Source organism: Nannospalax galili, unplaced genomic scaffold (assembly GCF_000622305.1).
Source record: "Nannospalax galili isolate Female #2095 unplaced genomic scaffold, S.galili_v1.0 scaffold440, whole genome shotgun sequence".
Classification (NCBI taxonomy): domain Eukaryota; kingdom Metazoa; phylum Chordata; class Mammalia; order Rodentia; family Spalacidae; genus Nannospalax; species Nannospalax galili.
The window spans coordinates 2,620,373-2,634,063 of NW_008347189.1; the positions used below are offsets into that span (position 1 = coordinate 2,620,373).

Genomic DNA, 13,691 nt, shown 5'->3' on the forward strand with positions numbered 1-13,691 from the left:
TTTAAAATAATTATATTGACAAAATATTACGGTAACTCCAAAGGTGTTCCTCAATGAACTTTGCCTTACAATAATAATTTTTTTCAATCATAGTGACTTTTAAAATGAGGCACCACTTCTATCTCTATTACTAAATACTATAACATGGTTATAATGGTTATGTTTTTGACTACTTTGGCATATACAATAGATTGCTTATTTGGGCATACACAAATATTTCCAGATGAAATTGTATGATTCTCATATTGTCATCAAAATAAATCTGGCATGTGAGTAGATGGGGATCTAGATAAAATAAGACTAATGATAATGCATTGAGAATCTTTGAAGCTTTTGATGGGGACACAGAGATTCAATCTATCAGTCTATGTCTTTGCAAACTATTGAATTTTTCCATAATGAAAGGGCTCTTGATTTTTTTAAAAAATTTTATCATATGTGGATGAGTGTTTCGCCTTCACATATGTAAGTGTACTATGTGCATGACTGGTACCTGCGGAGGCCAAAAGAAGGCGTTTGATCTTCTGAAACTGGAGTTATGACCATTGTTAGCCATCTTAAACACCGAGCCATCTCTCCAGCACCCTGGTTTTTAAACTTTAATGTCTCTGGTAATGTTTGGAGAACTGGCTCATAATTTTCTGGGTGTACATTTTTACTCAAATCTTAGTTTAGATCCAAACCTCATTGAAAACATGTATGCAATGACTAAAACTACATGAGAATATCCACACATTGAATGAATTTGAATCTCTTTATGAATACTTAATAAGAAATGAGATTATTTCTGTTTAACTCTTTTCTTTATTATTCTATAAGTAACATAAAATTCCACTTCTTAGCAATATTGAAAGATTAAAAACTGACTTTTTACAGTTATTTCAAAAACAATTATCAGTGGAGGGTTAATATCTAAAATAAAACTGTAGCCAAATAACAGTAACTTAAGGCCATGTTCATGTTATTAAGGAGTACTTCATGCCAACATCAACATGTCCAAAACAAGAGGAAAAACACTTTTTTTTAGTATTTCCCACTCAGTAAGTGGGTCAAAGCCAGGCCAGCACACCTTCCCAAGTTATTTCGTTCAAGTAGGCCACTCTTTCCAGATGCAGCCTCAGAATGGTGGCATAATCCATCATCACTGTCTTACTTCTAACAGATTCTTTGAAATATCTTTACCCTCTCTCCCCATGAATTTCCATCTTCCCAAAGTAGATTAGGAATCCTTTGATGTTCACAGATGTCTAGGCTCTTCCCCAGCATTTAGCAGCAGTACCGATCTTATCTAGCTCCAAAACACTGCAAGTCCCAATGCAAGTTTCACGTCTGCCTTGTTTCTCACTCATTCCAACAACTTCACAGAGCATCTGGCACAAATCACATTTTCAGGCAAGTAAGGCAGAAAGAAAAAGGGAAGGCTAGGAGGAAGGAAATATGAGAGAGGTGGGAAGAGAGAATAAAAGGTAAAACAGAAAAAGCAGGGAGGAGAGGGAGGGAGGGAGGATGAAGGAATGAAGAAAAGGAGAGGGATGGAGCGAGAGAAGAAAGGAGACCGTATTGGAGACAGGAAAGGTAAGGAAAGAAAAAAGGATTATTTTTATTCTGTTCTCACTATCACTACCCAAAATCATGAGTTCTGGATTCTCTGAACTTAAAACAAGTCAAGCACAACATTTCTTCTACAGGGCACACAAAACCAAAACGTCAATATTCTAAAAATTCCTACGTAGTGGGAGTCCAACTATGTTTGGATTGCTGCAATACAGAAATTCACTACTTCATAAAGCAATTCATTTCACTGGCAAAGGTACTCATCATTTGAAAGTTTTTCCCCAAATGAAGCCAAAGCTTTTCTCTCTTATAGTTTCCATTCTTTAGTCTTGGTCCTAGAGTCTGGAAAACACACACACACAACTTTTTTTCCCCATAGAAAGAAATTTCTAGTTTTAAAGGCTAATATAATTAGTGTATTTCCATTGAGATTATTCAATTGGGAGCTAAAGATATCAACTATTTCTGATGAAATAATTTGGAGCTACCTGGGTTATCTTACTTTCTTTACTATGTATTCCTTTAATCAATATCTTATCTTCAGTTTCCATAATTGATAATAGCACTTTTTAAATATGGCCCAGTGAGTACAATAAATGTGTTTGGACCAAAAAGTTGAACCCTCATAATTCCTTGTCTTTTCTAAATTTAATTAATGGGTTTATGAAAAGGGCACATGAAGTTGGGAGGGACAGTGGAGGACGATATGGAAATTACTGGAAGGGAGAGAATGGAGAGTAGATTTGATCAAAATACATTCTATGCATGCATGAAATTCTCAAATAAGAAAAAATTGTTATAAAATGAAAAATAATTTCAATGATATTGGTGGTCTATAATTACAACAGATTTTTGGCCAGTGATTACATACCATACTTGTGGTAACATTAGACATCTAGATTACTTCAGTATCTCTAACCTATGTCTCATTCTAATTTATATAACCAGGTCATTATTCTTCTAATAAAAATTTAAGAAATCATTTCTCTAGTCATAATGAATTAACAGTTCTAATGCTCATAGTTCAAATCAAGAAATTATTTAATTTTAACCACAAGGACTTTGGAATCACACTTCCCTCCTACCTGTTCAAGTGGTTTCTGGAGTTCTCTCACTAGAAAAAGATCAAGGTACATCCTTCTATTATATTAAGCCTGAACATAATATATCTGGTATCATATTCATTTCATGGTGTAGATATCAAATATACCATGCTTACTGCCTCTACTTCTTACACAGATATATAAAATTCTGATAATACAGATGGTATCTCCACCCCTGTCCTCTATTATACCCTCCTGGAGATTCCTGCACACACTTCTTCATGACTCTTCCTTTTTTTAATGTCAGATTCATCATCAAGCTGAGCATTAATATTGGAAAATTTGACATATTTCTTTAAAATCTGCTCTTCTCATAAATTCATTATTTAAATTGTTGAGAAGAAACAAGACATTATGAGGATTGAGCTGCTTTGTCCAAACAGCATTTATTATCATTGCTGAGCCATATTTTAAAATCCTATTATCAGTAATGGAAACTGCAGTTAAGACACCGACTAGGGGAATACATATTAAAGAAAGTAGATACGATTGCCCAGGTAACTCAGCACCATGTCATCAGGAGTGGTTGATGTCTTTAGCTCACAGTGAATAAATTCAACAGAAATGCAGTAATTATATTGGTCATCACTTTAAAATCTTCACTTTAAAATCTTTCTGTGACCACATCTATCAAATACACAGAACAAGAGGTAGCTTTGCATCCTTTGCTTTACTGGACAACCTTTGTTCAGCATCATCTGTAAGCTGGAAAACCAAAGCCCCTTTTGGAGTATATCTGCATCATCTAGATGTTCTGATCTTGCTGTTCTGATGTCTCAGTCTGGTGTATCATAAGTCCCCACCCAGGTCAGCCCCAACCACTGCTCTACATGCATCTTATTCCAATCAGACTGACAACCCCTTGCTTCCCTCAAATACGGGGGCCATTTGTATTTTAGGTCTCAAATAGCTGTGACAGACTAGTTCAATGACTTTTGACTGCTTTGTCTAGAAGTTTAAAACCTTCTAGATTATAAATAATCATGCTTCACTAGCATGAATTTATATATTAATTTTGTGATTTTTAAATCATCCCTGAAATTTTTATGTTTCTTAAGGAAAGAACTCATTCCTCCTCTTTATAAATGTCATCAATGCCTAATAAAGGAAGGTAAAGGAATTGAGAGGTCTCACAAGGAATCATTGTCAAACTCCAAATTCATGTGACATGCTGATGAAAATATGTAAATGATATAGAAAGAGTTCTTGAAAGAAAAATATTCCTAATTTCAAAGAAAAATAGGCATCAAGTTTTTCTGTCAGCCAATAAAGTCAAAGAACTAGTGAATTTAATAACAGCTGGGAAGACATAAGATCACCTTAATTTTTTTCATTAGGGAAATAAACTATATTAAGTGTAGATCTCCAATATGAAAAGTCTAGTAAGATAATAAAAATACATATAACATTTCCCACAGGTCTTCTATGCCTTTCCATAACTAACCATGGGCATATGTTTATATACCTTGTACTCATTCCAAAAAAGAATCTTTCAGTGTTTATTTTCTCAATTAACATGAAACTAATTGTATGTATAAATACATGACCTATTATAAATTTAAAGAGACTTCAAATACTGATGTTTGTTTTGCATTGTTAACAACGAAAACAAAGTCTTTAAATCTACCTCATTCCAATTTTAGTCTAAATAAGAGGCACAACCACCATCACAACATCTGAGACCTACAGGACCAGACCCAGAGCCGACACTTCACTGAGCTCTTCTTTCTAATAACAGTAATCATCCTTTATTTATGTTGCTGTGTGGCATATAGTCTGTCCTTCACTGACTTTCATAATAAACCTGTGAAATTACTATGCCAAACCGCATTTGAAACAGAATAAAAGGAAGGCTCTGGTTTCAATAATTTGCCCAAGTATATCCAAAGAGAAAAAACAGAATTAAAATTGAAAGCTATTATTACTCAGGACAATCTACGTCAGAACGCAAAGTTCAGTGTTAATACATGAAATCCTTTCAAAATAAAGATTAGATCACTAATGGGAAGTATGTGGAAAGTCGGGTGTTTGCCAAGCAGCTGTTGCTAGGATGGCTGGATGGAATCCATAGATAGAAATTAGAGTAACATTAATCGCATTTATGAAGTGGGGTTTGTACCATTTCAGAAAAGCATCGTACAATAACTAATGTGCTCAACATCACTCACCTAGAAGTTTCAGGACAGGAAATAAAACTGTTCCCTTGTGATGTTAGAGCACATTTCCTTTCCACTCTATCACACCGCCTCATAAGTAACAAAGGAAGGTAAAATAATATGACACCACTTGTATCCAAAGCCAAAAATGGCAAAAGGCAAAAGCCTTTGTGAAAGTGGCAACACTACAAGTGAGTAAAATGGTTTGGGAGAAGAAAACTTAATTTCTTCCAAATACATTAAAAACAACAAGCATGAGGATTCCACTCCTGTATTAAATAGTGCAAGAGCACATCCACTTCAGAAAAGAATGTATGCATGTGCACCATATTTTATGAGAATTTGCAGATTTTAAAAGGCATAATATTGCCTAGTTGCCAGGATTTTTTTTCACTTAGCATCCTTCAGCTCTGTATTGAAAATTTTGGAAAACACTTTCACCACTTTATGAACCATATGCAGAGTTTGATTCTTCTCCAATTTTTTTTCATTTGTTATTATCATCATTGGGAGGATTACATCTCATCTACTTAGCTGCTAGAGTGAAGATTTCAGTTTGGAGGGGAGCCGATTTCTTTAAAAAAAAAAAAAAAGTTAGCTGCTTCAGGCAACAGTCCTTTTGATCTACTCATTAACACTTTTCAAATGCTCGAGTGATGTGGGCATTCTTTGCGCTAGAAAATGTCAGCACTGGAGCCTGCAGCCAGCTTGATGCAATCATATGTTCTGATATTCAGAAAAAAAGTGAAAAGAACTGTCAACATTGAACTGCTTGGCTGAAAAAAAAAATACTGTATAATGACTTAGTTCAAGTAGCGTTTCAGAAGGGATCCTTGACAGTAGCAAAAAGAAAGCCGAATAAGTGCTACCAGACCACAGACAATGGAGAAAATATTCCTACTGTTTACAGGAATTTTTAAAATTATACATATGACTTCCATGTATCAAGCAAAGTGCCTGTCTTCTGGAATATGTTAACACTATGTTATCTTATATTAGTACTTGGAAAGTCCTTTGCTGAATACCACAGTTGGATGTTGAAAATATGGCCCAGGTTATCTCATTCTTATTTTCCTTTCTTCCTTGGCAAACTCACCAATATTCGAGAGTCTTACCTTAAACAAATAAGTAACAGGCCAGAAATCTAGACAATAACTACAATCTGAAAGGGCCAAACAGGATTTGGGATGAACAGTGCGAAAGTATAGCCTGCCAGAAGTTAAGTGAAGGTGTTGCTGTCAAAGCAAATAAACTAAGACCAGGAAGAATCTGATACCCTGTTTTATAAATGATGCTCTGTTGGAAAATATGACCGTGGAAGCAACACATCCTAGCATCACACTGTATTTCAATGAGGCAACCAAACATAAATCATTTTAATTAATGGTGCAAGGAAGGCATATTAAAATTTAAATTACTTTTGTTTTATTGTGCATTTGCCCCAAAATATCAGGATGTTCTGAAAGCAACTCAATAAAAGCACCAAGAGCCCTTCTCAACAATAAAAAACAAGTACAATGTAGGAGCATTATTACTACTTAGAAAGAACAGCACAGCTGTTGCTGGCTAAGAAAATTCTATAGTGTTCTGGTCAGATATGTCCTCGTCATGAAGCTCAACTTACTCAAAAGCAAATTGGTCATAAAAGGATGACTTTTAAGTTATTTTCTAAATAAATATTCACAAAATCCTTCTATAATATCCTAAATGCAAAGGAAAAATGAACTTACAATTGTCCTTGAGGGATGAGAACTTTGGCCAAAGACACTAGGGCAGCGTGAACATTTATCATTTCTAGCACAGTCAACTATTTACTTGCAGCTGTATAACACGCTCGTTGACAACAATCCAGAAAGCCTTTGTTTGCCACCTCATTAGCCTTACATCTGTAATTCTGTGGAGTGTTTGGTTATCCCAAATGATGCCACTCTATGGCTGTCATTTCTGTTATCCTGATTAGTCAAACAAATCTGCCACAGACTCAACATATCCTCTAAGCTAAACAGTAATGAAAACATTGATATTTTCTGATACCTCATTCATAATTCAATACAAAAGTTTTATTTTAACCCCTTACACACCCCCCCCCCTTAATCTGCAGCAAAAAGAAGAGTGGCCAATGTCTTTGCTAATGAAAAGCACTTGCTGTGGAGGAGGTGAGGATGCTCAGTGAGCACGATGCAGCCTTAGACAGATGGCAGGGGATGACTTCCTATCAGAAGAACTTCTCCCTTAATGGAGCAGTTCACAAACTCCACATAACCTATAACTGACTAATTAATGGTAGGGCCTGATTATTCAGCTTCTTGCAAGAATTCTTTCATTAAAAGTATTACTTTAAATAAAAGTCCTCCAAGTAATAATATTCTGATTTATATTTCTCCATGGAAAATCTGGCACACAGGAGTCACTATCTGTAAAATTTTAAAAATAACATCATTTCTCCCTCTTAAAAATACTCCTTAAAATTTTCTTTAAATGAGGCTAGAGAGATGGCTCAGCAGTTTAGGGCACTAACTGCTCTTACAGAGTACCTGGGTTTGATTCCCAGCCTACATGGTGGCTAACAACAGTCCGTAACTCAGTTCCAGGGGCTCCAACACCCTCTTCTGAACTCCACTGGCATTGCACAGCACGGGCGCACTCACATACATGCAGGCAATATACTCATACACATATAACAAAAATAATAAACAAAATTTTAAAAACAGTCATATTAATATCATGTTGAGTGTTTAGTCTGTGACAGATACTTGCCTTTTTTATCTTATGCCCTACTTTGGCATAAAATAAACTAAATGAACTAAGTGAACTAAATGCCCTTTCTCATAATAATTAAACTAAATGAGCATGTATGTTTCTTTATTAACCCATTAAGTAATGAGATTAAATAATAGATGCCATAACCTCATGACTTTGAAGTAGTGTTGCACATAAGATATGTTTCAGAAATACTTGAAACATAAATGTGCTATAGAAACTGTGTTTTCTATTGGTGACAAAGTCTTCAAAACTAATACTTTCATGGCAGTGAACTACAAAGAATGAAAGAAAATGGGAAGTTTAAATTAAAAGTAATACAAAGTTGTATTTTTTCACACAAGTTCACAATCCCTGGGTTAGAAGTACCCTGTGCGGTATATGTAGTGACAACTAGGCAAAAGCTAAACCAATTCCACTTCAGATTTTACTACAATTAAGAATTCTTATTACACACATTTACAAAGGTTTTGTTTCCTAATGCATATGCATTTATAAGTGACAACCTGTAAGCAATTCAAAGACCAGGAATCCTTGCTAACTACAAAGATTTTTTTTTTACAGAATATTACAAATTCACAAATTTTATTTTAAAGAATTTTACAAATTCTTTCCAGAACGATATGTCTCCACAATTACCAGAGCTTTTATTATGATGCACAACAAAGTATCCTATTTCAAAGTTGATTTCCAGAGACAGATACCACATTTCTCAATTTTAGGAATGGGAATTTATTAGTTCAAGAAGATGCACCAGGGGGCTGGAGTGATGGCTCAGTGGTCAAGAGCACTGGCTTCTCTTGCAGAGGACCCATGTTCCATTCCCAGCACCTGTATGGCAGCTAATAATTGTCTATAATTCCAGTTCCAGGGGATGAGACACCCTCTTCTGGTTTCTGCAGACACTGCACATGGGTGATGCACTTACAAACATGCAGACAAAATACCCATACTCATAAAAATAAATGTTTTTTTTTAAAAAAAGAATATCCCCCAGTAATAAGTATTTATTGGGCAACATATATATTAGTGGGCAGATTTATGGGAAGTAAAACATATAGTGCCTACTTTTGTGAAATTATTAATCTATGGGAGAAGATTTTAAATAAATAATGTAAACAATTGCTTAATGATATTCTAATTTTATTTATGTATCGCCTTTTCTGATCTATTTATTTTAGGTGTATGAGTGTTATGCCTACATGTATGCAAGTGCACCTTCTCCTTGCTTTGAACCTCATAAAGAAGGCATTTGCTATGATTCATTTCACTGAGGAAGGAATCTTAAATTCACACTCAAGACTAGCTGCTCCCAATCTGTGCTTCTAAGTATAAAATAGAGATAGCAGCCTCTGTTAAATAACTTCCAGAATTAATAAGCATTCATGATATTTCTGAGACTAGGGAGCCTTTCTGAAATCCTGTCACACAATTAAAGGGATTTCTCAATGCCTTGTATAAACATAATTTCATGATTTATAATCTGCAAGCGTTAGGTTAGAATGGACCATGTCTCACCAGCTGATGAATGAACCCCCTCTGTAATATCCAAAATGATGGGTACAACCCATATTTGAAAACATAGAACAATTTTCCAAAGAGGTCCATTTCAGTTTTTGCATGTTTCTTTAAGGAAACAACCATACACTTTGACACTTTCGAGCCCTGGAGTTAATAATAAATGAAATTACAAAGTAATGAAGGGAGGAAATCCGCCACCATAAAATTTAAATTAAAAATCCAAGGAGCACAAATCACATTAGGGCACCTTTTTGCTTTTTAATTTGAGACTCAAGAATGCCATCCACCCTAAAATAGCCATATCTAAGATAATCAAGATTACACCAGGAAGCTGTTTGCGCATAAATTGCTATGGTAGGAAACTGATTAGTTCAGCAAAGAGACAGGAAGCTTCTTGTCACTCCTGTTGTCTAAGTTAATGCTGTGCCTCCTCCATGGGCCAACTGCCCTGAGATAAAGGATTGTAAAGTTGCCTCATGAAAGCAGACTGCAGTACAGTCAGTAACAAATGCAGGAGAAATACAAAGTGTTGCCTGACAATTCCAGGGAGCTGAAAACAGCAAGGTTTTTTTTTTAACATCATGCTAAACACTCCTGGGATCTATAGAATATGGTGTTCTATAGAGTGTGCTTATAATAAAAAGAACACTCAAAATAAATAGAGGCATACATTGAAGGAAGATTTTCCTGGGATAATCTTTTCTGCAAAACTTGATAAAATGTATTATATAAAATGTACTAGACTATATTTCCCCAAGACAGCTATAACTTAATTCTCTAGTATTGTGAATAAAGTGCCTTACATGGAAGAAGGGATTTTTACAGATGTGATTAAGATTAAGAATCCTGAGATGGAAGGTGACCCTGGATTTTCCAAGTGGGTTCAATGTAGCCACATGGGTCCTAACAATTGGACAGCTTTTCCTAATTGGATTCAGTTAGAGGGAGCTGTAACTATAGATGAATGATCAAGGAGATAAAATACCAGGTTACTGGCTCTGAAGATGGAGAAGGGAGATTATTAGGCAAGGAATAGGGATGGCCTCTCTAAACTGGAGACAATAAGAAGCTGTTCTCTGCCTGAGAACTTCAGAATGACAGCATCCCACTGCCACCCCTGGGCCCAGTGAAGCCCACAGAAGAACTGTGATGAAACAGTCCTTAGACAATAAGCTATGGTGCTTTACAGCTCCAGCAGGTGACAAACTGTTGTGACAGCAATAGAGAACTAACACAACCCCATACTCTTTCACAGCCTATCTGCAAACACAGATGATGATATAAGCCGAAGCTGGTTGTATTTCACTAGAAGTGACTGTTTAACAGATACCCTAACTTCTGCATTCAGCTTATTTCTAAAATATTTTACAGGTGCAACTGAAGGTCTTGAAACGCTACATGTTTAAAGAAGAAATAAACGTTCAATAAGCACTCTAATAACAACAGACAATGAGCAGCTCTCAGTGACTCCAGCAGAAAGTTCCATTCATTTATTTGAATTTTCTTGAATTTGAGAGGAAATATCTTTCCTCTCAAACATGTCCCTGCTTTTCTCAACACTTCTTCCCATAAACCTGATTTTGAAGTTTTTATGAGATACATTTTATACTCGACATTGGCTTCATGCGTTCTAGAATTTGTTATAGTACGAAAATAACTGAAATTCAAGTTGCTGATTGAAACTTTGCTGTTACTGAACACATGATATTTATTCATACTTCATATTTACTTTATATTTTACTGGTAAAATAAATAAATATAAAAGCACAGTTGCACATTCTTCTTACCACTTTGCAGCAAAGAGGCCAAAACCACCAGAGCAAGCCAATTCCCAAGAGTAACAGCAACACCAAAATAGCGATGATGGCTCCAATCCCATTAGACTACGGTGGAGGGATGAAAACAAAAAGTCAGCAAAGTCCATGGTCAAATCTCACATGCTTATTTATTCTTTTAAAGGAACACACATGTGAAAATAAACACAATAAGCATAACAATGCCACACCAAGTTTTGGTTATATTCCTTTAAATTCTGGAAATCCCTGTCTGTTTGATTCAGCGTATATCTGGTTGTGTTAACACAGGTAATAATAAACACAAAAATTTTTGATGTGAAGACTGTTTTGAATATGTTCTAAAAGGATGTAAGAACCACTCTTTTTGAGGGTTAGACAAATAGTCATACTGAGTCTTTTGTTTCTCAGTAATAGTTATACCTGTCCAAGCACAATTACTTCCAGACAGACTCTTCCTAGACCTTAAGATGATACAATATACTTAAATGATAAGCCAAATATTAAAAAGTAGATGATAAAGCCACAATAGCTTTTGTTAGCAAATGGCTCTATGCATGTCTCAATGAAAACATGCAATCTCATGAATTCATACGTTCGATAATTTCTGATAATGGTTCAAGTACGACTCAGGCAAGAACTTCACTTGCTGGCTGCTTAGTGCCTCTAGTTTTACGGCATGTGCTCTGAGCTTTACCAGTAACCTCCTTTACTATACCAACCACTCATTCATCCTACAGGCCTCATGCTGTCACTTCTGGGAACTCTTCCAAGGACTCCCTGCCTAAAAAAATGCCCCTCTTAATATACAAAAAGAAACCTGTACAATGTATTTCCCTATATTTTAATTTTAACTCTTTTACAATAAAATTAATTATAACCTTTGTGATTAAACTTCACTTTTCTGTCATGATTCATTGTGTCTCCTATGAAATCAAAGGCTACGTACAATCAACTTACCACTTGATACTCCTTGCTTGACATTTAAAAACTGTGTACTGAGAAAGTGAACACCAAACACATAAGACTCCGAATGACACAGATGCCAAAAGAATGTAAACACTGTTACTTTATAAATAGAACTTCCACTGTAGAAATGGTGTTCCAGTAAACAGTATCTCATCCAAACTCCCACCTTTCTGGGATTCCCAGTAATACTGTTGTGTTTAGTTTATTTGGTTGTTTGGCAATTTTTGTTTGTCTTTGAAAGGAAAGAATGGGGGGGTGCAGAGGATAAAATACTTTATAGAAAATGTCAGGCAAATATCTAAGTACTGTTCTTAAAGCCAAAGGAAACAATTCACAGCACAGACCCAGAAAATACCCAAAGTGCATTGACCTTCTCCATAGAATTCTAAACACTCAGAAACAAATCACATTACTCTCCACAGACTGTGTTACAGTAAGAACAAACTCTAGGCAAACAGAAGTATAATGGGAAAAGAATATCATACATAGAAAACTGTAGCATTCTATGGGAGAGATGTCGACATTCTCAACCTCAACTTCAAGGTCTTACGGCGATAACTCCCCTCGCCCCTGTGGCTGACAGCGTAAGAATAAGGGACACATTCCCCATCTAGGCCCACCACTCATGGCAATGCTCACTGTGTGGCTATGCTTTACAGCTTCAAAAAAAGCCTATGAACATCTGGGTCCCCTTTTCCTTAGTATTTTCACCTTGTTTTCAAAAATAAGAATATGCGACTAGAGGGCATGAGTCTGCTAAAACATAATGTCTACTTTGTTCCTTCCATTAATACTAAATGAATAAGAGACTCAAAAAATTGTGCTGACGGTTGGAATGTAAAATTCTTGATCTTCCCTCTAAATAAAATGCCTCTATTAGTTAAGACTGACAAAACATAACACATCCTCCAATGGGTCTTATCACTGCTACCGATTCCAAAGGTCTCAAAATATTAAAAATTATATATATATATATATATATATATATATATATATATTCTGAAAACTGCAAATAGCATGAAAATGGAGTAAAGGGTGCAAAGCATGGATACAAGGAATGAGGTTGAATCAGACTCAGTGGCACACACCAAAAAAAAATATATATTCTGAAGGCCTGCACCTCTGCTCTTTACTTATTTAAGTGAAGTATGATGGAAAACAGAGCATGACATGAAGCAGTCGTGTTTAAAGCTGCCTGACGTAGCTCTGTATATACAGCCCCTGGTTTCACCCATGCCAGACAGTAGTTCAGTTAACTGTATCCAAATTCTGGCTTTCCCATTTCCTTTGTTTTAATTTCCAGAGTCATTATCAGAGCATAGAATAGCCAGTCTTAAAGGGAAATAATTCTACCGTTCCCATGACTTCATAAACAAATTAAGGAAAAGCCAAGCATATAAACTGAATGAAGGCTTGTGAGCAGATGCCAAGCTGCAAAACCCAGATGTAGAAGCTGAAAATGAACATGAAACTCAGCAAAGTGATACTCAGATCTGTGTCATGGGCAGAAACCAAAAACTTCTCACTTTTACTCAGAAATGCTTCTTTGTTTTCATTTTTAAAATATTTTATTATTTTTTTAAATTTTAAAACAGGTTTGTTTATTCAGCAACAGTGGTACATTTAGAATTATAGCAAAAAAAAAGAATTATAGCAAACAGTGAAAAGAAGCAAGTTTCTTAGTATTTTCAAATTCTGGCATGTTCCTGGGAAAATGAACAGCAGACCCCAATCTTATCCAAAGTAATATTGACCACTGATTCTTGCTAGATGAGGAATAGCTGAACCTCCTAAAACAAAGACCTCTAGATAAGCTGACTAGATTCACCAGAAGG

General features: G+C 35.5%; 1 protein-coding gene across 2 annotated transcripts in view; it reads right to left on the reverse strand.

The window, feature by feature from the left end:
• Window positions 1-13,691, reverse strand: part of Antxr2 (ANTXR cell adhesion molecule 2) — a 170,241-nt gene that overhangs the window by 68,760 nt on the left and 87,790 nt on the right. For both annotated transcript variants that reach the window (XM_008843696.3, XM_029568595.1), the window contains one exon: window positions 10,882-10,977. In XM_008843696.3, coding sequence (XP_008841918.1) covers window positions 10,882-10,977 — 96 coding nt within the window. The remainder of the gene's footprint in view (window positions 1-10,881; window positions 10,978-13,691) is intronic.